Source organism: Callorhinus ursinus, unplaced genomic scaffold (genome assembly GCF_003265705.2).
Source record: "Callorhinus ursinus isolate GAN/ISIS: 27379988/994484 unplaced genomic scaffold, GSC_fseal_2.0 scaffold13, whole genome shotgun sequence".
NCBI classification, from domain to species: Eukaryota; Metazoa; Chordata; class Mammalia; order Carnivora; family Otariidae; genus Callorhinus; species Callorhinus ursinus.
This window is the reverse complement of record NW_027397075.1, coordinates 33,182,047-33,206,666: the sequence shown is the minus strand read 5'-3', so window position 1 is coordinate 33,206,666 and position 24,620 is coordinate 33,182,047. Positions and strand designations below refer to the sequence as shown.

At 47.4% G+C, this 24,620-nt stretch overlaps 1 protein-coding gene across 1 annotated transcript in view; it reads right to left on the bottom strand.

Annotated features, from left to right (window-relative positions):
* TNN (tenascin N) overlaps window positions 1-24,620 on the bottom strand; it is a 51,197-nt gene that overhangs the window by 6,343 nt on the left and 20,234 nt on the right. Inside the window, exons 7-16 of the mRNA XM_025877472.2 lie at window positions 23,704-23,967; window positions 20,053-20,316; window positions 16,666-16,929; window positions 15,734-15,997; window positions 14,024-14,287; window positions 8,688-8,818; window positions 7,504-7,636; window positions 6,949-7,100; window positions 1,293-1,389; window positions 233-400 (exon numbers count right to left, since the gene is read on the bottom strand). Coding sequence (XP_025733257.1) covers window positions 233-400; window positions 1,293-1,389; window positions 6,949-7,100; window positions 7,504-7,636; window positions 8,688-8,818; window positions 14,024-14,287; window positions 15,734-15,997; window positions 16,666-16,929; window positions 20,053-20,316; window positions 23,704-23,967 — 2,001 coding nt within the window. The remainder of the gene's footprint in view (window positions 1-232; window positions 401-1,292; window positions 1,390-6,948; window positions 7,101-7,503; window positions 7,637-8,687; window positions 8,819-14,023; window positions 14,288-15,733; window positions 15,998-16,665; window positions 16,930-20,052; window positions 20,317-23,703; window positions 23,968-24,620) is intronic.

Below are 24,620 nucleotides of genomic sequence, written 5' to 3'. Positions count from 1 at the left end.
AGGAGAATCCCATTAATTCGTGAATACACTGACTCCTTTGCACTCATTTTCCCATTAGCATCAGTTCATTTCCCGGTTATTTTAAGACAGGCCTTGGAACAGGTTACACGCACACAAGAGAAGAGAGGAGGGTGGGTGGCCCCAGCGGGTCCCCGGCCAGCAGGTCAGGAGGTCTGACCCACAGACCACAGGGAGCCAGAGACCCCAGCCAGGAGGAAATGTGTTCTCCTACCTGCTGTGCCTCTGTATTTCCCAACCGTGAGCCTGTACCTCTCCTTGCTGGAGGCCACCTGGAAGGAATCATACACAGCATAGGCAGATTCGTTCGCAGTCTGCAGGTCCGCTCTCACCTCGTAGCGGGTAGGGGTTCCGGTAGTGAGATTGTGTAGCTTGTCAAGTCCTGAAAATAAGGAAGGGAATTCCAATAACCGGTCGACTGGTGTGTGTAGGTACACGCCACTAGCATCTGCGATTTCCAGCGCTGAAAGTCACCGTGGCCTTTACCTCCTCTGCTAATGGGGGCGCTCTCACACTGTCTCTGTTGGGGGGGGGGACCCGTTTTCTCATCCTATTATTTCTTGGGCACGGCTGTGTTTATGAGTGTGGAAACCGTGTCCTCTGGGAAGGGGCCATGGAGGGCAATGGGGTGGTGAATCTGCCCCCGACTCCTTCTGTCTAAAGTGGAAGCCCCTCCCCCCTCACCCCCGTATCTCGCCAAGGAGAAGAGGACATCAACCACCACTCCAAGGTCTCTGAAGGAATTCTGCACCACGCAGACCACAACCATCATCCACTCTATCAGACACTGAGTCTCCAGATTATGCTTTTTTAATTCTTCGTTTCCCTATGGATGTTTTTGGCTATTTCACTCTCCATGAATATCTGCTCCTGATTAGAACAGAAGGAAAAGGGAAAACCCCATCCCCATGATGGTTGGCATTACTAGAAGAGCTGCAAAGGGACTCTGGACATGACCTCCTAGGAAGAGCCCCGAACCCCAATGGCTCAACTACTTTTCTAAGACATGCCAGCTCCAGGTGGATCCTGTGGGGCTTACATACAGCATGAAGACCCCCTGTGACGGGCCCACCCTGTCACAAGCCCAGTGCATGAGAACCTTCCCAGCAACATGGCCCCACCAACACTCTGGTGGGTTGGCTCCTCAGAGTGTCCTATCCCGGTCACTGGGATATCTTCCTGAACGTGGGGAGCCCTCTCAAGCTGCCCAGGCAGCCTCTGAGGGTGAAACAGCCCCTCCCCCACAGCCCTCCTGGAATCTTAAGAGATCATACCAAGCCAGAACTCCTTCATGGGATCCCCAAAGCCTTCCACGTAGGTCCGCCAGCGCTTGAAGAAGTCCAGCTGCCCAGTGTTGCGTCTCTGGAAGACCTGCAAAGGAGACAGACCTTTCACTCTGACACACTTGAACAGACATGACTGAGTGAAAGAGCACAGTAGCCTGGACTGGGGGCTGCCCTGAGGTTAGAAAGAAGCAGAGAGAAGGTCAAACTGACCGATGTGGTGACAGATTGAAAGTGGGACTGAAAGAGAGGGCGAGATCGGGAGCAATTCTTGTGCTTTAGGCTTGCGGCGCTGGATGGCTGTTCACTCGGCTCTTCGCTGAGATGGGGGCTCTGAGAGAAGGTAGGGGCTGCCGGTGTGAACTCACCCGGGACAAGGGAAGTGCGAGCCACTCCTGAGGTCCCCTGGCCAATGAAGATGCCATAGCAGCAGCTGAGCATAAGGGCTAAGGTTCTGAAGAGAGATCTGGGCCAGACTTGCAAAGGTAAGGGTGTGGCTGAGACAATGCTCAGTGTTCGCCCATTTCAGTTTCCTATTCCCAGGAATACGGGCAGGAATGCTTCTTTTTCGGGCTCCCTGGCAGTTAAGCTGGAGCCATGTGACTCATTCTAGCCAAAGGGCTGTAAGTGGGAGTGCAGGAGGGCCGGGGGGCTCTCTCTCTCCATGCTTTGTCTTCCACTGCCCTGTGCCTCGGGGCCTCGGTGAAGGCCACGTGTCCACAGGGCACAGCCACGAGTTGGAATCATCCCGAGTCCCTGAGTCACCACTGAGAAGTGACTGCCAAACCCACAGGAGGCTTTGCACACATGAGAAGAGACTTTCCATGTCTTCAGTCATTTTGGGGCTTGGTGTTGGCATGTTACTACTGCGTAGCCCACTCCATCCTAAGGAATGTAGAAAGCCACTGGGACACAGAGAGTAGAGCGAAGCCGCTGAACAGGATGAGACCACTTGGGAAGAGAGTGGGAACTAAAAAGAGAAAATGGGCTAGAATCAAGACTCGGGGACCTGCACTATACAACAGCCAGGTGCAGAAGGATGTGCTCATGAAGGAGAAAGAGGAGGACCTGGGCAGGTAGGAGGACAACGAGGAAAAGACCACAGAGAGAAAGGTGTGGCCAATAGCATCAAAGACAGGTCAGCGTCAAGGAACTCCAGGCCTAAGGAATGTGTCCATAGAATTTAGTGACACAGAAGTCACGAATGACTCCAGCAAAGGCTGTGTTGCAGAGAGACAGGGGGCAGAAGCCAACATGGAATGGCCTGAAGAGTGAGTGAGAAGTGAGAAAACAGACACAGACTTGGGTACCACTATTTCATGAAAGTATGAGCTGCCTCCTTTTCAAAAGCTCCTCTATTTGGGGAAGGAAGGCAGTGCCAGTCAGAGTAAATTGGATTCTTTCACATGAAGTAAACCTGAATACCTACAAGCTAAACACACCTGTGTGTACTATTGGAATGGATAGTAATGGCTGTCATTCCCCGTGACCTTGAAAGCCACCCTTAACACCGTCCTGGCTAATCACAGAAATGACTCTGGGATTCTGGAAGGCTGGGATGGCATCTTTGTCTCCACCTACTTTCCTTGGTACTCGTTCAGATGCAGAAGCCCCACCACAAAACCCCATCTCCCTCCTTTCTACCATGCTTCACAGCAGGTGCCTTGGAGTAAAACATGTTATCTCAAATTTGGTAAGGTAAACCTCCCAATATTTGTGCATTCTTTGTATTTTTTCTGGGAAGAGACAGGGAGGGAGGGGAGAACAGGTTGCCTGCAACAGTGCTGAGAGCCTCATGTGGGAGCTCACATGTCACTCCTTTTGAAGCACCAACCCACCTTTGCTGGCCCAGGAGGCCCTGGACTGGGGCATCGATCTACAGCGGGCGGGGAGAGCCCGGGGCTCTAAGGCTGACCAGGGCCACTACCTGGCCAGCAGCTGGTGAGCCAGTCATCTCTGTTACTGAGCCTCGGTCAGCTGCGTGACACACAGGGTTAGAAGCAGGAAGGAAGCTCCAGCTCAGAGGTGCTAGGAGAACTCAAGGAGAGGGTTAAGGGTAAAAATGTTCTCCAAAGCTACCGAGCTGCCAAGCAGAACTGAGGGAATGATCGGGCAAATCATTCCATACGGCATTAATGTCAGGCTCTTGTGTTCAGCGGGGAGTCTGCTTTCCCCTTTGTCCTTCATTTCAGAGACTCTCACTCCTCTCTTGGCTTCCTTCATTTCTTCGTTGGCTTATCCACTCATGTAACCATTGTTACTGAGCAGCATGTTCAGTGCCGGCTGCAGGGCAAGGACTTATGATGCCATTTTACAGACGGGAAAGTTCAAGTAATCGCTTGATTAGCCAGATTAAATCATAGTCCGCTGATACCTAGTGGCGGATGCAAGGATAAAACACAATCTCTTCACCTTTTCATCAGAAAGTTTAAAAATACCAGTTTCACTGAGTTTATTTTCCAAAACCCATTTCTTTAGATTCTGGGGTTAACTGTTCATTTCCTAGCATGCTGCCCGTTCCAGTCCCTTCCCCGGGACTCTCCCTGTGCCGCGGACGGTGGGATCCCAGGGCAGACGCCGTACCAATGTTCCTCATACATCAAGTCCAATTACATTCCCACTAACATAATTAGTTACGGTGCAAGGTCAGGCTCAAATCTGATCCTGTCATTACAAAGGCATTCTCCAATCAATGAACAGAGTGCCCAAGCATGGTACGGGTTTGTCCACCTGATTTTTTTTTAAAGATTTATTTATTTATTTTAGAGAGAGTGCACAAGCAGGGTGAGGGGCAGAGGGAGAGGGAGAAGCAGACTCCCCGCTGAACACAAGAGCCTGACATGGAGCTCGATCCCAGGATCCCCAGATCATGACCTGAGCTGAAACCAAGAGTCGGAAGCTTAACCAACTGAGCCACCCAGGTGCCCCTCCCTGATATTTTTTTTAAATGCTTCAGCTCAGCTAGGAAAACTCTGAACAATGGTTCTGATGCTCTCTGCATCATTACTGAGACCCAGCTCCACACTTACTAGCTGTGTCCTTGGGCAAGTTAGTTAACCTTGACAAGCTTTGCTTTTCTAAACTATGAGATCAAGATATTAATAGCCCATTTGTCACGCTCGTAAATCCAGGCTTCAGTAAGATCATTAATCATGATAAATCATAAAAGTGTGAAGACCAGAGACTGGCACATTCACATATAATAAGTTATTATTATATCTCAATAAATGTTTGCATTTTATTATGTCAGATTCCAAATGAACTGACCCACCATGACCATCTGTACCTCTCAATCAGGGAGCCTGATTTGACTCCCTCGGAATCTAGGCCATTCCCATTCTATGGGGTGAAAACACCTTACAATGAATTGTTTGGGGTAACAGAAGCCCCTTAGCAGGTCCGTCTCAAGGTGGGCAGAGTTCTACACTCCAGAGCTGTCATTGCACTCCAGAACTTACTCAATGGTCTGACTGATTGCCTGGGGAGAAAAAAATGAAAATGTCATTTAAATGCCTGTGGAAAGAACTTCTAATGTAGTCCTTAAGGCTTGCAAGACAGAAAACAAAGATAGAAATGTTTGAGGCACAGAAGTGTTCCCGTCTGGTTCTCAATCCAGCCTGCCTTCTGTGAGACCAATTACCTCGGGGTAGGGTTTTCCCAGCCTCTTAATCACATTGGGTTCCTGCCACATGGAGAAAAATTTCCTTAAAAGGATTTTGGAAGCTCCATTTAAAAGAGCAATGTACTGGGGCGCCTGGGTGACTCAGTCAAGTGTCTGACTCTTGGTTTCAGCTCAGGTCATGATCTCAGGGTTGTGAGACTGAGCCCCTCTTGTGGGGCTCCGTGCTCAGCGGGGTGTCTGCTTAAGATTCTCCCCCTCTGCCCCTCCCCCCACTCATGTGCACTCTCTCCCTTTAAATAAATAAAATCTTTTTAGAAAATAAAAGAGTAGTGTACTAAGGTCATCTCTCAGTGACAAAAGATTCTCGAGCCCAAAACCATGGAAACTGTCAGTAAAAGATCTGGTGTAGAAGTTTTCAGGACTCAGGTGTTTTTGGGACTGTGGTAGCTTTGAGGAGACCCCCATAGAATCTCAGTTCCTGTATTACCTTCAGGAGTTTGGGTCAGAAAACAAGACTTGGCAGGGGGGTGAGGGACCGGTGTTGGTTAGAACGCAGAGTGATTTGATTATTTCTGGAACTGACCTCAGCGTCCTGGTAAGTAAGTGTCATTTGCATGAGCAAGCTGTAGAAGGCAAGCTCCTTGAGGGCAGGGATTTGGGTCTGTTTGGTTCACGGCTGGTTCTTGAGTATATAAAACAGTGCTTGACACATAGTAGGCACTCAATAAATACTTGTGGAAAAAATCAGGGGTATTCCCAGACAGACAGACTGGCAGGTATCTTTCTAGAGGTTGCCCTGGACAAATGTCTCCTTCCCCAGGGAAGCCTGGTTTTCAAAAAGGCCACAGGAGACAACCCAAACATTCTGCCAGTGGTCAATTACGGGCACAAGGCAGGAAACTGGCTTCGAGCCTGAAGAGACTGAACGCTTACAACGGTGCTGATGAAAAGCAGCAGGTACAGCCTTATGGGTCTGCTCAGGTGCAAGACCCTCCCACGTTCCATTCTGTTCGGTTATTTGTATAAATCAATCAGGAATTTCCCTCCACCCATCCAATCCAGTTACTGCCTTTCAGCCACCAGATGCAGCTGTGCGGATAATAAGTTTTCTTCACTACTGCTTCCTGATGGGATCATTTTATCCACGGTTGCTCAAGTGTCTTTGCTTTTGCAGACCCCTGAGAGAACGTGTAAATGAATGTAGTTTGAGCACTAGGGGCTCATGATTTCTCCTCACAACAGTGAGCTGGCGGATGCACAGCAGTAAGGCTGCAGGCTGGTTTGGGGTGGTGAGAGCCTCTATCTCTTCAGGCGTGGGTAGGAGGCGGCAGGGAGGCAGATGGCAACCCTCAAAGGCAGCTCATCATATAACTGGATCAGGCCACAGCAATCCAAGTAGGTGCCACAGGGTATAAGCAGACAATGACCCAAGGGAATAAAACCTCCACATGGAAGCAGGGCCATCAGCACATTGCCAAGTTTCCCTCTTTCAGGCTTCAGCCCTTCAAACCAAAGTTTTGCTTCTGATCCTCAGAGCAGGATGAAGAACCTGGACAAAGGGCTTCAGCTCAGAGGCCCGAGGCCCAGAGAGGTCATGCGTTTCCATCCTGGATGGCCAGAGAAGACCCACAGGGAAAACCAACGATCTGGGAGGCAGGGGTCCTGAAATCTGGTCCCACCTTTTGTCATTAACTCTTGTAACGTGCCAAGGCACTTCTCCCTGCGGGCCTCAATTTACCTAACTATAAAAGGGAAAGAATAACCTCTGTCACTTACTTGAAAGCTTCTGTGGGAGAGTCATGTTTATGACAGGGCTTGGAAGAGAAGAAAATGGAGGTGATGCATACACAGAGGGCATTATTAGATGCTGATTAACCCACAGCCTCCACAAATCATTAACCTTCGTTCAACAAAGGCCGCTCTATCCCAGGTGTGAAGTACTTCCAGGGAGGGTGGGGTGGGGGTGGGGCTGGGGCTGGGATCGCTCTAAAAACAAGCACAAGCCACCAACGCTCCTAGACTCACAATCCAGCCGCCTCCGTCGGTGTCCATGTCACAGTACACCTGCAGGGGCCGGCTGGTGTCACCATGCAAGTAGATGGTGTACAGACCACTGGCGACATTGCTGTTCTGCTGAACTTGACTGCAGTCTGAAGGGTGTGGAAAACGCGCACCAACTAGGAGTCAAGCGGAGAGATGGTGTCGTTAGGAGAAGGGCGAGGAAGAAGGAGGGGGGCTATTTAAGATAATTTATTTTGTTTTAACCTCCTACTATGTTGCTTCTTCCAACTCTTCACTAAGATCTTATTTTTCTCATGCACCCGCTCTCATCAAACCCTTCAAATGTACTAGAAATCACCTCCTGCCCTAAGTCCCACAAAATAACATTCTGTTCTGCTCCCCCTTTAGTCTTTCTACCATGAGATGGATTTCATCTGAACCCATAACCATATTTCTATTGCCCCATTTCCAGAGAAATCCATCACTCTGTCTACTCGCTCCTCCTTGGACACCTCTTCTGAGCTCTCCGACGCTTGTCCTCTACCATGTTCTCGTTCAGAGTGCAGGGGTCCACATTACCTGTGGAAAGGGTGGTAGACACATTCCTGCTCCGGCGATCACCCTTAAAGGCGACCAAGGAGACAGGGTAGGTGATGCCCTGCTCAAGGCCTCGCAATTCAAGCCTCTCATCCCCTCTTCCAAGCTGTACCTCCTACCAAACAAAGGAGACAAGAGACAGGAGACAGTCAGTGTGTCATCCCCCATGCCCAAGGTGTCGACAGCATTCCCTGGTGCCAGTGACAGGAGTTCTCTGAGAAGACAATGTTTGGTTTCTTTGAGGGCTTGGTGGCCCCCAGAGTCCCGGTGGGTCCCAGCAGCTTCCCTGGAGGGTGGTGCCATGGAGACTCAGCCCTGCTGGGAGCCCTCACAGAGAGCCAGTACCAGGTCCTGCCCCTGGGCGAGCACCCTCCAGGTCTCCTGGCCAACTCGGCCTCCAGACGTATGCCAGGACACCAACTACAGCCACCAAGGCTGGCGACACTGGGCTGACAAGCTAATAAGGGGGAAAAAAGTGACCGCTGATATCTGTGAGGCGGGGCCATAGTTGGCCTTTCAACACTTCCTTCTGAACCTATCTTATTCCCTCTGTGAAGAGAGGGCTAACTTCCCTTGAAGGGCTATTGTAAGTAATCATTGAGATCATGAATAAATCAAAGTGCCCTTCCTTCTCCCCTTCCTCCCTCTTTCTTGCCAAGAAGAAAGAAGAATTTTCCATCAGAACAAGTTACCAAATTTGCTGGTCCTCAGATTCCAGGTGGGAGGCATAACTCTTGAAGTCAGGGTTAATTGATTCATTCGATAAATATTTACTAAGTGCCCCTCATGTGCCAGGTTCTAAGCACTTTAGATACAGTGATAGTAACACAGACAAAAAGCCCCTGCCCTCATTGGGCTAGCATGAATTGGGAAAGACAAACAATAAACACAATAACATGGGACAGATGTGTGGCCAGTGAATACACAGTGGTCAGCTAGGAACAGACATACAAGTGAGTCCTGTGAAATGAGACCACATGTAGGATGATGTCGACAAATAACCCTGCGTAGCACCTTCCCTTACCACAGCAGATGATCACTAAGGATCAACTCATTTCTCAGCAGGTCACCATCATACCAGCAATCGAGCTGGTGGGCCCAAGTCAGGTGCTTCATATGGAGGGGGGCCATGGGCACCAAGAGAACAAACAAGAAGTTTCCAGTACCTTAACAGTGCCATCGGGGAACTGGTAGGTGAGAATGTAGCCGTCGATCTGAGCAGAGGGGGCTGTCCAGGTCAGCACCCCTCCGGACTGGGTTACAGCAGATGGATGAAGGTTTCTGGGAGGGTCAATGTCTGTATATAAAGTCAAGTAATTATGATTACTAAGTATTATAGTAACCGGGGCAAGATAATTTTTGACGTGTTAACATATTTCTCCCTACTTCTCCTCCCATTTCTTTTCCTCCCTTCCAGCAAGTAGCAGTCTCTGCTCTTCCTTGCCACCAGCTCCTTATGACCTCTGTTTCCAAAAGCACCCACCTACTGAGGACAAGGGGATTAAGGAAGTTGGGGGTTGGGTGGGTGGCAGACAGAGTGAATCTGTGCTCCCACACCCACCCCCCCACGCAGATTCTCCAAGAGTGGTGGGTATAAGCAATCTAGATTAGCAGATGGGTTCTCAGGGATGGCGGGGCTCCCAAGGTGCCGTGGGAGGCTGAGACAGTGCAGATCTGAGAAGGCCCGGTGCGCAGAAACCGGGGGCTCAGCAAGCACCTACCTGGAAAGATGACCGAACCCCTGGATGCCCACCTCCCCCTGCCCGGCAACTGAGAAACTAACCAAGACGTTACATACAGCCCGGGGGAGGGAGCATGATCCTAAATTTACTGAGATTCTGACCAACAAGCAGAATGTGATAAACATTAAGTTGGCATAGAAATATAAAGTTCTATCTCTTACATCACGAAATATGTGGTCTTAGATGCTTACCCTGGGTGCTTGTGTGAAGGAGAGAAAGAGAAAGGGAACAAGAGGTGGAGGGAACGCAGAGCATTTCCTCTGACTCTGAACGCGGGGCTGTGTACGTGCACGCGGGAGACCAGGGAAACTCAGTCTCAGCAAAAACCCCAGTCAACACCACATTAATTGGTCAGATGGCTCATTTTTTTAAACCAAATAAGATACTGAATGAAAATTTCCATTTTGAAAAATCATCACAGAAGATGATGTTAATTTAGAGGTTCCCAAAAAAGATGTCTCGAGGCTATGTTCTCCCCAGTAGCATTTCAGCTGAGAACGGAATTGCGATATTTTAATAGAAATCAGGCAGCTGCTGTTTTGAATTAGGATGTTTTGACAAATTTTGAGTTTCGGTAATATCAGCTTGGTCTGACTCTCTAAAGTGTAACATCTGGTACGGATTTTATTCTTTCCATCCCCTGCAAAACTGAATTTCCTGCCTTCAGAAGTTAAAGCAAAAACCTTAACTATTTGAGTATCTTAAGCTGGTCTCTGCTACTTCTCTGCCCACCAATCCCCTGGTTACAGGCTTGAGAGGTCTGTCTTGGTTACTACCACATTTCTGTGAGGCAAAAAGATGGTAATACAGTCATCTTTAAAAATGGCAAGAGTGAAGCAAAGAGAAGACAATGAAGGAACACGGGAGACAGAGAGAGGGAGGGAAAGAGAGACTGGTTGTCTCTGGAGAACCTCAACTGGGCATTACGGAGTTTTTCTTTCTATATACTTTTGTTTAGTTTGAAAATTTTTACTGTAAGTATACTTTACTTTTTTTTATTTAAAAACCCCACTCGGCGGGAAGCCTGCTTCTCCCTCTCCCGCTCCCCCTGCTTGTGTTCCCTCTCTCGCTGTGTCTCTCTCTGTCAAGTAAATAAATAAAATCTTTAAAAAAAAAAATAAAAATAAAAACCCCTGCTATTTGTAACTGATAAAGAAATTCAAGGCACCTCTAAGTCCAGGGGCCACACACGGTGTACCGGCCACAGAGGGGAAGGCCAGGCCTTGCCCAGACTGTCCACAGAGGCTTGAGGATGTCAGAGAGGGCCCAGTGACCTTCCCAGGTCCCAGTGAGGGAGATGGAGACAGAAGGGCTTCCTTGCCTCTCTCTCTTCTCCGAACTGGAGCTGAGGCCAAGCAGGTTCGAACACCCAAGCAGAGAGCCTGAGAGCTGAGCGGGGTGGACAGTGAGGGAGGCTACGTTTGCACAAGCCCCTGGAAGAGCCGCACGGGTTTACTTTCACTCTGTCTCCTCTACACTCTTCTTAAGCAGAGCAGTCTCGCCCACATAGTACCTCAGAAAGGGAAAGAGGGAACCCCTCTGAGGAATGGCCTCAGGCAAAAGAGCTGCCCTCCCTGCCCCTCTCCGCACCCCCAGGGATGGAGGAAGACTGTCCTGATGGATGTACACGGTTCCTTGTCCCAGGCCCTTACAGTACCTGTCAGGGCCTTGGTGTCGGCCTTCTTGCTCTCCCGGGCCCCCTTCTGGGCCCACACCTGGACCGTGTACTCCACGCCTGGCCTCAGGCCCATCAGGATGGCGCTGCTCTGCTCCTTCCCCACGGACACCTCCCTGGTGTCCCCATCAGCAGAGGTGTAGCGCACCATGTACTTGTCGATGATGGCTTGCACCGGGTCCCAGGAGATGGTGGCCGTGTCCTCTGTCACCCGGTTGGTCACCAGGTTTTGGGGGCTGTCAATTTCTTTTTGAAAAGGAAAGGTCAAATTTTAGAGCTAAAGGAAGCCATCCCACCACCCCACCACCAGGAGCCCTCCATTCAAGTTATCTTTAATAATGATATAATTCTATTGAACACAGGAGTGAAAGGCCCCTGGTTTCCATTTTCCAGGGAAACAAACCATTGGATATTACAACTGGGAGGAATTAGATCTTCTGCAAGTTCATCGATATGGAAATTTTCTGTCTCTCTAGTTTCCACAGAAGTAACAAAAAAAGTCTCCTGCGCAACAAGATAAGCCACCTCAATGGCTGTCGAAACGACCTCTTCATTATCTCCATGGTATCTGGTTATTTTGTTCACAGAATCTTAGAGCTGAGAAGTTAGATCTTCCAAATGTCTTGTCTTTTATCAAAGGGGAGCATGGAGGCCCAGAGGAATGAAAAGTCTTGCTCAAGATCCTGCTGTTTTCTTGTGTTAAAACCCAAATGAGCCCGTCTTTGCTCTGAGTTGTGAAGCCTCCCATCTTCTAAAGGACGTGTCTCCTTTTCATCTGCACTCTCTCCGGCACCCCTGGTCTCTCCTTCTCTACTGTCATCATTCCCAGACTACAAGCTCTAGGACCTCCTGCCCCTCTGCACCCCTTAGCTGACAGACTTCTCAAGAGAACAGGGTTCACCTTCACTTCACTCCTCCCCTCCAATTCACTCCTTGATTCAATGAAGTTTGGCACTTTTCCATAGCACGCCAGTAAAACCCCTAGAATACGGCACCCCCAACTTCGCCAAATCCGATAGACACTAGCCATCCTCACCTTACTGGACTTTTGAGCAGCATTTGGCAGAGCTGATCCCCTCCCTCTGTCTTAAAACTCTCTCAGCTCTTAACTTCCATGACCACACCCTTCCCTGGTTTTCTCCTAATGGCCTGACCCTTCCTTGGTCTCCTCTGTCAGCAACCTGGAAATGTTGGAGCACCGGAGGCTCCCCCTTTTCCTCTCTCTACACTCCTCCCTTAGTGACCTCATCCATGTCCATGGCTTTGAAAACCAACCAATGCTCTCTGCTTCCCAACATGTGAGCTCCCCGGCTTGCACCTACAACCGCCTATCCACCACAGTGCCTCGCATGTACTGGACACTCGACCGATATTTGTGGAATCAATAAGTAAATCATTCAATCAACCAAGGAATCTCACAAGTTTCTCCAGTTTAAATGTCTAAAAGTCTTCACCTTCCTCCCTGAGCCTATTTATCTCTCAGTCTCCCCTCTCAGACAATGCTGCCCTAACCTTCCATGTTGCTCCCCCTCTTTCCCAATGGCCTTTGCCCCCTCTCTCCCGGATTTTACACTGGACTCTTCACTAACCCTCCTCATGCTACTCCTGTCATGTCCTCTGTGGATCCTCCTCACTGTGGCCCGAACAACCTTTTTTAAACAAACATCACATCATGTTGCTCTTCTTCTGATAAATGTAACACGCTCCCTCTTGCAGGCGCCATGTGGTCCTGTTTGAGTGACCCTGCCTCCTTCCCACCTCACCCCATGCCACTTCCCTCTCTCCCGCTCTGTGCTCCAGCCACACCAGCCCCCCTCACAGTTCTGCTGCCATCTTAGCCGTGCCCCAGTGGCCGTCACGCACACCCTTCCCTCTGCCACAAATGGCGGGTTTTTCCCACTATCCATTCTCCCCTTCTTCCATGAGCATATTGTCCAATGGATCTCTCTGTAATGATGGTAATATTGTGTAGTGTCCAATACGGTAGCCATTAACCAATGTGGCTATTGACCGCTTGAAATGCACAACTTTGAAAATCATTTAATTACTTCTAATTCGTTAACATTTAAGGAGTCCCATGCAGCCAGTGGCCACTCTGTTGGATGTGACAGTAGAACAGAAGTGTCGGCTGGGCACGTCATCATCCCGCTAAAGACTTCATTTCCCCAGCCTCTCCTGTCATGAGGTCTGGCACTGTGTCTTGGATCTGGCCCGTGGAACGGGGGAAGAAGTGAAGAACGTGTGCAATGTTCCAGCCCTGCCCTTCCCTTTCCACTGCTGGAATGAGGGTGGAGGATGACTTGAGATGGAGGCAACTCCCTAGGGATGACCGAACAGCATTACAGAAGGAGCCTGGCTCTCTCGTGCCATGGAACTACCGTACCAGCCTGGCCCACCTATCCTCTGACCATCCCACAAGACAAGAATAAACTTCTTTCTTGTGTAAGCAAGTGCTATGTGGATGTTCCTGTCAATGTGGATCTTAACTATTACTCATTCTATCCCTTCTAAGAAACATCCCTACCCTGTTATTCTTTATACCTGCACCATGTTCATCTCCTTCATAGAACTGACCATAGTTTACAGTTATAGTTTGTTTGCTTGTTGATTGTCTATCTTTCCCACCGGACTTTAAGAAAGCAGGAATCATATTTGTTTTTGCCACTGTATCCCAGGCCTGGCCTTTAGAAGATGCTCATCAAAACTTAACTGTGTGTTGAAATGAACACAGAGCTGCAACCTGCCAAGGTAACACTTGCTCCTCTAAACTACACACCACTATTAAGTCAAACCTACGTAAAACAGCCTGTCAGAAAACAATTCCCTAACCCATGGTTTTTCACTGAGAGGCAGAGCGGTTAAAGCCGCACAGGCTTGGGGAAAGGGTTTTAAGACCATCACAGGACTGCTCAGTACTGAGTCCATGACTACACTTTGATTTTTTTTTTAGGTGAATGAAGTTTTTTACAGCAAACTTTCCTAACACAGTTCCTGGTCACAGACCCCAAAAGCAGCAGTGGTATAATTCAGCAACAGGTTAGCCCACGGTGATGACCTGAGTTTCTTTTCTCCTCCCTCCTGTTACCTGTCGGGGCCTTGGTGTCGGCCTTCTTGCTCTCCCGGGTCCCCTTCTGGGCCCACACCTGGACCGTGTACTCCACACCTGGCCTCAGGTTCGTCAGGATGGCGCTGCTCTGCTCCTTCCCCACAGGAACCTCCCTGGTGTCCCCATTGGCAGAGGTGTAACGCACCATGTACTTGTCAATGACAGCTTGCACTGGGTCCCAGGAGATGGTGGCCGTGTTCTCTGTCACCTGGTTGGTCACCAGGTTTTTGGGGCTGTCAATATCTAGAAGGAAAAGTACTGCTCAACATACACTATTAATAGGCCTCAGAGTACAGAATCTCAGGGTCATTTTGCTTGGGGTGAGATCCTTTCATGTTTTGTGGTTCCTCCCTCACCTATGCTCTAACTGCTTAATTGAGATGCATCTTCTCTCCCCAGACAGACTTTGACTCCCCAAGAAGAAAGCACAGTAGACCAAAAGCTACAAATCTATACTATTACCTCCACTAAGAGTTTAATAATAAAACAAGTCTCATTATTTACTTAGTAAGCGAATGTCAAACTCCCACTAGGTACAAGGCATGGTGTTAGGTAGCACGCAGGGCCCAGCTGAAGACACAGCCCATGCTCACAAGCAGTAATAATTTTGCTTCTAGCATCTTGTCAACGAAGACCTCTGATTGCATACAAGATGATTCTAATAGCCAGATGCAAATGTCAGCTCCTAGAGGCAGAGGGCTACCTCCTAACCCCTCAGGGTTCCCACAGCCTCATAGAGAACAGAGCACATGGTAAATGTTCAACGTACCTTGTTAAATGAATCAGCCAATTAAAAACCAGTTTTAAAAAATAATACAGTATAAGTTAAAAAAAAAAAAGAAAAGAAAAAGAAGATAGTAGGAAGGGAAAAATGAAGAGGGGGAAATTGGAGGGGGAGATGAACCATGAGAGACTGTGGACTCTGAGAAACAAACTGAGGGTTCTAGAGGGGAGGGGGGTGGGGGGATGGGTTAGCCTGGTGATGGGTATTAAGGAGGGCACGTTCTGTGTGGAGCACTGGGTGTTATGCACAAACAATGAATCATGGAACACTACATCAAAAACTAATGATGGAATGCATGGTGATTAACATAACATAATAAAATAAAATTTAAAAAAACAGTTTGAATATGCTTTACATACTGTAGATACACTTATAATGCTGGTTAGCTGGTTAAATCACTAGAGAAATATGGCCATACAACTCTTTCACAAACAAACTAGAACATAAAAGTTATCCTTACCCTTAAAACCAGAATTACCATGATTCACTCATGCTAAAGCACCCAACGTATATCTACTGGCTCTGGTAGATGTAAAGTCAATTTTTCAAAGATGAATTTTCAACATGTTATTATTAACAACATTTGATTTTAATTTTCTGTCCCCACTCAAAACACAATAAGAGACCCTTAATACTGTCCACAATGAAATATTCATGCACTCAGAGGAGGAGGCACTGGACATGACCATCCAACATGGCAAAACTGTAGCTTGGAAATGCCACTTGGACCTAACTTGTAAGGAAACGAGTTAAAGGGAGGTGAGGGACAGTGTGTGCAGTCTCTTATGAAGGGACACCATCCTGCCCTTTCATTGATCATCTAGTCGGCCAGTGTCAAAGCAAGAAAACAAATTGGACCAGCCATAGGCTTAGGTTTACATTCTCAAAGAACAATGCTCCCTTACCTGTCGGGGCCTTGGTGTCGGCCTTCTTGCCCTCTCGGGCCCCCTTCTGGGCCCACACCTGGACCGTGTACTCCAAGCCTGGCCTCAGGCCCGTCAGGACGGTGCTGTTCTGCTCCTTCCCCACGGACACCTCCCTGGTGTCCCCATCAGCAGAGGTGTAGCGCACCATGTACCTGTCGATGACAGCTTGCACCGGGTCCCAGGAGATGGTGGCCGTGTCCTCTGTCACCTGGTTGGTCACCAGGTTTTGGGGGCTGTCAATTTCTTTTAAAAAAATATTTGGAAAAGCCTAAGCTTTGAAGCCATGAAGAGATACCCACCACCCCATCACTGTCATGTTCATCTTCTAGGACTCTCTCTGCACAAGGCAATGGTCTCCCCATCCAGAGTCTGCTGGGAGTCAAGGGAGAAAGTAACCCCTGGCTCCCAATTTCAAAAGACTACTCATTGCAAACTTAACATATTTTCTTGGCTTTCAGCTCCCTGGAATGTGGGAGAAATGACATCTTCTTAGCAACATTATGGTACATCAAAACAATCACTAAACATCTGCCACGATGTTCAGGTACCCAGTTTTTCATTTTTCTCAAGGGCTACTTCAGGGGCAATCATTCTAAAAGCATTATCACCAGCATTGCAATGGTCAGGGCCTATAACGTCTTTGCTGAGTCTGCTGAAAACATGGCCACTGCACAACTTTACTTCTCCCTTTTAGTGGGTTGAGTGGTTTTGTGAGCAGCTCATCACTATCAGGCAGAGTGATGGCTACCAGCTATGAGCCCACTGAGATCACTAGCAGAACTCACTGTCTTTTTTGATCTTTAGGACTTTCTTTACAAAGTCTCTCATCCCAGACCACATCTTAGGTACCATGCACACTCAAATCCACATGCTCAAAATTCAATTCCAATTGACCATCTTTCTCTTGTTACCTGTTGGGGCCTTGGTGTCGGCCTTCTTGCTCTCCCGGGCCCCCTTCTGGGCCCACACCTGGACCGTGTACTCCACGCCTGGCCTCAGGCCCGTCAGGACGGTGCTGTTCTGCTCCTTCCCCACAGACACCTCCCTGGTGTCCCCATCAGCAGAGGTGTAGCGCACCATGTACTTGTCGATGACAGCTTGCACCGGGTCCCAGGAGATGGTGGCCGTGTCCTCTGTCACCCGGTCGGTCACCAGGTTTTGGGGGCTGTCAATTTCTTTTAAAAAAAATATTTGGAAAAGCCTAAGCTTTGAAGCCATGAAGAGATACCCACCACCCCATCACTGTCATGTTCATCTTCTAGGACTCTCTCTGCACAAGGCAATGGTCTCCCCATCCAGAGTCTGCTGGGAGTCAAGGGAGAAAGTAACCCCTGGCTCCCAATTTCAAAAGACTACTCATTGCAAACTTAACATATTTTCTTGGCTTTCAGCTCCCTGGAATGTGGGAGAAATSAYATCTTCYTAGCAACATTATGGCACATCAAAACAATCATTAAACATCTGYCACRATGTTCAGGGTACCCAATYTATCGTTTTCTCAAGGGCTACYTCAKGGGCAATCATTCTAAAAGCATTATCACCAGCATTGMAATGGTCAGGGCCTATAACATCTTTGCTGAGTCTGCTGAAAACATGGCCACTGCACAACTTTACTTCTCCCTTCTAGTGGGTTGAGTGGTTTCGGGAGCAGCTCATTACTATCAGGCAGATTGATGGTTACCAGTTATGAGCCCACTGAGATCACTAGTAGAACTCACTGTCTTTTTTGATCTTTAGGACTTTCTTTACAAAGTCTCTCATCCCAGACCACATCTTAGGTACCATGCACACTCAAATCCACATGCTCAAAATTCAATTCCGATTGACCATCTTTCTCTTGTTACCTGTTGGAGCTTTCATGTTGGCCTTCTTGCTCTCCCGGGCCCCCTTCTGGGCCCACACCTGGACCTTGTACTCCACACCTGGCCTCAGGCCCGTCAGGATGGCGCTGCTCTGCTCCTTCCCCACAGGAACCTCCCTGGTGTCTCCATCAGCAGAGGTGTAGCGTACTATGTACTTGTCGATAACAGCCTGCACAGAATTCCAGGAAATGGTGGCTGTGTCCTCTGTCACCCGGTCAGTCACCAGATTTGTTGGGCTGTCAATGTCTGAAAGGAAAGTTAAAGTGTACTATTAACAAGCACCAAAGAGTTAGACCATGTTGCTTAGAGGGAGGCAGTTTCCTGTTCTTATGTTTTTCCCATCTCTTATGTCAGTTTTCAGTTGTTTCATGGACGTAGACCTTCTCTCCATGGCTGGACTCTTGGATCCTCAAGGAGGCAGCACAGGACAGTAGAATGAGCACTAGATCCAGAGTCTGAAGAACGAGGTTCTGTTCCAGCCCAGAGATGCAGAGCAGAGGGGCAGGAAAAGCCCAGAGCAGAGCCAACAGACCAGGGATCTAGGCCCAGCTCTGTTATCAGCCAGCTGTGGCTCTGGACAGTTAGCTCTGTTGCCTCTAGCTGAGCCTCAGTTCTTTCTTTGTACAATGTGCGCCTTGCTATCTAGATATTAAGGTACCATAATATTCCATGAATATTCCACAAATCTGACTCCATGAATCATCAGCTAATTTCATGACTTATAAAAATTATTCACTTCACGGGGCGCCTGGGTGGCTCAGTTGGTTAAGCGACTGCCTTCAGCTCAGGTCATGATCCTGGAGTCCTGGGATCGAGTCCCGCATCGGGCTCCCTGCTCAGCAGGGAGTCTGCTTCTCCCTCTGACCCTCTTCCCTCTCATACTCTCTATCTCTCATTCTCTCTCTCTCAAATAAATAAATAAAATCTTTTAAAAATAAATAAATAAATAAAAATAAAAATAAAAATTATTCACTTCTCTGTACTTGCGGTTTCTGAACTATAAAATGGGGATATTGATCCCTGAGCTACCCACCTCACCAAATGCCTCTGAGGACCAAGTAAATGAGGAATACAACCCTCATTTGTTGCTGGTGTGTATATAAAATAACGCCACCACTCTGGAAACAATTTAGCCATTGCTGAAAAGTTTAAACATAGAGTTACCATGTGACCCAGCAATTCCCCTCCTGGGTATAAACCTCAAAGAACTGAAAACACGTCCACACAAAAATCTGTACACAAATGCTCATAGTATCCCTATTCACAATAGCCAAAAAGTGGAAACAATCCAAAAGCTCATCAGTGACAAATGGATAAACACAATGTGTTACATCCATACAAAGGAATATTATTTGGCAAGAAAATAAAGTACTGACACATGCTACAACATGGATGAACCTTGAAAATATTATGTATAGTGAATAAAGCCAGTCATGAAAGGCCACAGGTTGTATGGATACATTTATATGAAATGTCCAAAATAAGGAACTCTATAGAGACAGAAAGTAATAGTTTCCTAGGGCTGGGGGAGGTTAGGATGGGGAGTGACTGCTAATGGGCAAGGAGTTTCTTTTCAGAGTAAGGAAAACCTTCTGAATTAGATACTAGTGATATACTAGTGATAGTTGCATAACTGTAAATATACTAAAAACCACTGAATTATATGCTTTAAAAGACTACATTTTATGGAAAATAAATTATATCTCAATAAATTTGTTCTTTAAAAAATGAGAAGGGGCACCTGGGTGGCTCAGTTGGTTGTGTCCAACTCTTGATTTTGGCTCAGGTTCTGATCTCAGGTTTGTGAGATGGAGCCCCGCATCAGGCTCCGTGCTAAGCATGGAGTCTACTTGAGATTCTTTCCCTCTCCCTCTGTCCCTCCCCACCACCTCTCTCTCTAAAATAAATAAAATCTTTTTTAAAAATGAGTAAAGTGAGATGAAAGAGTTTTAAAAATTATAAACTAATACAGTATGTAAGTGCAACCTTAGGATTTTCAGAATGGAGCACACAGTGCTCCCAAGAGGACTTATCCACTAAGAAAACAATAACCCTTCCTTGTCCCAAAGAGATCAGAGCAAAAACAATTTCCCTAAAGTATTAGGCTCACAGATGCTAACATATATGGTTTCTTCCTATCTTTTCCTTTTCAAAAAGAAACATTTCAATGATTGAACACAAATCAGAGGAATGGTGAGTAGATGGGACCAATCACCATTTATCTTTCTAAGACCAAAGTATGAGGCCAAGGGTGAGCTCCTTAGTTTGAGATCATGTGTAAAAGGGAGATGAAGGATGGTGTGTGCAGTCTCTTATGAAGAGACACCATCCTGCCCTTTCATAGATCATCTAGTCTGCCAGTGTCAAAGCAAGAAAACAAAACTTGACCAGCCATAGGCTTAGGTTTTACATTCTCAAAGAACAATGCTCCATTACCTGTTGGGGCCTTAGTGTCAGCCTTCTTGCTCTCCTGGGCCCCCTTCTGGGCCCACACCTGGACAGTGTACTCCACGCCTGGCCTCAGGCCCGTCAGGACAGTGCTGCTCTTCTCCTTCCCCACGGGAACCTCCCTGGTGTCTCCATCAGCAGAGGTGTAGCGCACCATGTATTTGTCAATGACAGCTTGCACTGGGTCCCACGAGATGGTGGCCGTGTTCTCTGTCACCCGGTCAGTCACCAAATTTGTTGGGCTGTCAATGTCTGAAAGGAAAGTTAAAGTGCACTATTAACAAGCACCAAAGAGTTAGACCATGCTGCATGGAGGGAAGCAGTTTCCTGTTCTTATGTTTTTCCCATCTCTTATGTCAGTTTTCAGTTGTTTCATTGACGTAGATCTTCTCTCCATGGTTGGACTCTTGGATCCTCAAGGAGGCAGCACAGGACAGTAGAATGAGCACTAGATCCAGAGTCAGAAAATCTATGGCCCTGCACATCTCAGCTGCCTCTGGCTGGGCCTCAGCCTCATCATCTATAATCCTGGGGTTGAGGTTGCACAGACTTTAAAGTTCCTTTGAGTGCCAATGTTCCATACACACATCTAATTTCATATATTACTAATTTGTTTCATGACCTTGGGTAAGTCACCTCACTTCTCTATATTTATAAAATAGGTTTAATAGCTATTGTACATATCTTCCTGAGTGGCTCTGAAAACCAAGACAAAAAATATCATGTAAAAAGGGGCCTTGAAAATATTGAATATTAGTGTCCATAGAAAAAAAAAGGCAGAGCAAGATAATATTAGTGTATATCCTGGATACTTGCCATATTGAGTTAATAATAATATGCCCTTTATGACAATTCTTGGCACAGACTAGATGCCCAATGACCATAAGCTATTATTAATGATATCACCTTGTTGATATTTTATGACTGAAGAAAATTATGCTCCTCCATATTATGCACGCAGAAGGTATTAAAAAATGGAGTCACCAAGAAAATAACAGCATGTCTTTGTTCCAAATAGTTCATTGCAAAAGTCATTCCCCTAAAGTCCTTGCTTCTAGGTTCTGTCACAGATGTGCAATGGTATGATCAAGCAGGACTCTCTTACCCTGGTTTGGGCTGTGAACCCAAGAAAACTGGTATCTACATTCCAACCTGAGAGCCCACAGCCAAGGCAGGACCAACAGTCTTGTGACCCTTGGCTGACTACCATCTCCAGACTATGAAAGAGGTTGGAGGGACACCTGTGTGGCTCAGTTGGTTAAGCATCTGCCTTCGGCTCAGGTCATGATCCCAAGGTCCTGGGATGGAGTCCCGAATCGGGATCCTTGCTTAGCAGGGAGCCTGCTTCTCCCTCTGCCTGCCACTCCCCCTGCCTGTGCTCACTGTCCCTCTCTGGGAAATAAATAAATAAAATCTTAAAAAAAAAAAAAAAAGAGGTTCAAGAGGCCAAAGAGATGGGACTTCAAGAGTGGATTTCTTTGAGATGTGGTATATATACACAATGGAATATTATGCAGCCATCAAAAGGAATGAGATCTTGCCATTTGCGACGACATGGATGGAACTGGAGGGTGTTATGCTGAGTGAAATAAGTCAATCAGAGAAAGACATGTATCATATGACCTCACTGATATGAGGAATTCTTAATCTCAGGAAACAAACTAAAGGTTGCTGGAGTGGTGGGGGGTGGGAGGGATGGGGTGGCTGGGTGATAGACATTGGGTAGGGTATGTGCTATGGTGAGCACTGTGAATTGTGCAAGACTGTTCAATCACAAATCTGTACCTCTGAAACAAATAATGCAATATATGTTAAGAAAAAAAAAAAGAAGAAGATAGCAGGGGGGAAAGAATGAAGGGGAGTAAATTGGAGGGGGAGACGAACCATGAGAGAGGATGGACTCTGAAAAATAAACTGAGGGTTCTAGAGGGGGGGTGGGGGGATGGGTTAGCCTGGTGACGGGTATTAAAGAGGGCACGTTCTGCGTGGAGCACTGGGTGTTATGCACAAACAATGAATCATGGAACACTACATCAAAAACTAATGATGTAATGTATGGTGATTAACATAACAATAAAAAATTTAAAGTAAAAAAAAAAAAAGAGTGGATTTCTTTGGGCAGAATTACACTGTGAGCTTCATGGGTGAGATCCTAACCTCGAATAAGCACTTGCAATGGGATCCCTTACAGAGCTGGTTACACATACCCTGGAGCAAGTGTTCTCAACCAGGAATGACTGGCAAGGTCTCGAGACCAACGTGGTTGTCACAATTCAGTGTAAGATGGGGAGGCTCCTGCTGTCTAATGGGTAGAGGCCAGGAATCCTGCTAAACAGCCTACAGTACACAAGACCGACCCTGGCAATAAAGAATTATCCAGCCAAAAATTTCAATAGTGTCAACGTTGAGAAACTCTGCCCATGGCTTGGGAAACACCGTGGGCTGGTGTCTGGTGGCTGGTGAAATGGGCCTAAAATACCTAAGAGGCAAGAAAACGGCTGTTTGCTCTGATGCAGAATGATTGGAGGCTGCAGCATTGCAAAAGGACCGTATATCCAGTTGAATGGACAAAAGGTGCATGCTGTTCCCTGTGGACCCAAGGAAAGGAAGGAAAGGCCCACTTGGGATGGTTTTAGAAGCTGTCCAAGAGGCTCACCCAGACGGAGGAGGTGACCCCCACCAGAAGGGCACTGGAGTGCACCCACATGTGCAGATGGAAGAAAGGGAGTGGGTGACCAGCAGGAGAGATGCATCTGCCAACAGGATCACGACGATGAAAGACTGGAGTGTAGGAGGGTGGCTGAAGAACATGCAGAAGTGCTCCATGAGGGAAAACGTTAGCTTTAACACCCGCCAGGCCTGGGGCAGCTGTGACTGTTACCATCAAGTAAGACTCCTTACTTCTCCTCCTCCTGACCCCCTGCCCTCTCTCCAAGCTGTGTCAAACATACACAAGTCAGAAATCCCAGTTATCGTCCTGGAAGGAGGGGGCCTGAAGTACCAGAAGGGAAATACTAGAGAAGCTTGAGCACGTCTCCTTCCCAGGGCAGGCAGTTAGCCTGCCAACGGCCCAAGCGGATGGTGGGGAGAAGCTTTAACTTTAAATGAAGTATGGATAATTACTAAAATGATACATGTTGGGGACTAAAAGTGATCAGTTATTTGCTTATTTTTAGCTAATAAAACATTTTATTATTTCTGCCTAAAACAGTCATCCAAAGGGTGGAAAGAAAGAACAAGCTCCACAGAAAGGGTTTGAACAAGTAAGGAGGGAAAACAAAGCAGGTTTGGGATCACAGTCAGGCTCCCTCCACAGGACGGGCTCTTGGGCTTTCCATCACATTTATTCCTTATCAGGGGAAGCATTTAGTGGTTTAACAACACAGAAGATGCACAAGCAGACAACAAAGGATTACGAGTAATAATATCAATCTTTAAAGACCAAAGTTTGAAGACAAGATGAACTATGCATTCTAAGCGAAGCTATGAAGTCAAACTAAGGGGTACACAGTGGACTCTGCAAGGACACCAACCTGCAGTTCTAGAAAACCTCCCTTTCTGCCAAGGTCACAGAAGGAAAACCAACTAAAACAGACCAAGAGTTCAGGAGTGACACAGTGACGATGCATGCTCCCTTACCTGTCGGGGCCTTAGTGTCAGCCTTCTTGCTCTCCCGGGCCCCCTTCTGGGCCCACACCTGGACCGTGTACTCCACACCTGGCCTCAGGCCCATCAGGATGGCACTGCTCTGCTCCTTCCCCACGGACACCTCCCTGGTGTCCCCATCAGCAGAGGTGTAGCGCACCATGTACTTGTCGATGACAGCTTGCACCGGGTCCCAGGAGATGGTGGCCGTGTCCTCTGTCACCCGGTTGGTCACCAGGTTTTGGGGGCTGTCAATTTCTTTTAAAAAATATTTGGAAAAGCCTAAGCTTTGAAGCCATGAAGAGATACCCACCACCCCATCATTGTCATGTTCATCTTCTAGGACTCTCTCCGCACAAGGCAATGGTCTTCCCATCCAGAGTCTGCTGGGAGTCAAGGGAGAAAGTAACCCCTGGCTCCCAATTTCAAAAGACTACTCATTGCAAACTTAACATATTTTCTTGGCTTTCAGCTCCCTGGAATGTGGGAGAAATCATATCTTCCTAGCAACATTATGGCACATCAAAACAATCATTAAACATCTGCCACAATGTTCAGGTACCCAATTTATCGTTTTCTCAAGGGCTACTTCAGGGGCAATCATTCTAAAAGCATTATCACCAGCATTGAAATGGTCAGGGCCTATAACATCTTTGCTGAGTCTGCTGAAAACATGGCCACTGCACAACTTTACTTCTCCCTTCTAGTGGGTTGAGTGGTTTTGTGAGCAGCTCATCACTATCAGGCAGAGTGATGGCTACCAGCTATGAGCCCACTGAGATCACTAGTAGAACTCACTGTCTTTTTTGATCTTTAGGACTTTCTTTACAAAGTCTCTCATCTCAGATCATATCTTTCGTACCATGCACACTCAAATCCACATGCTCAAAATTCAATTCTGATTGACCACC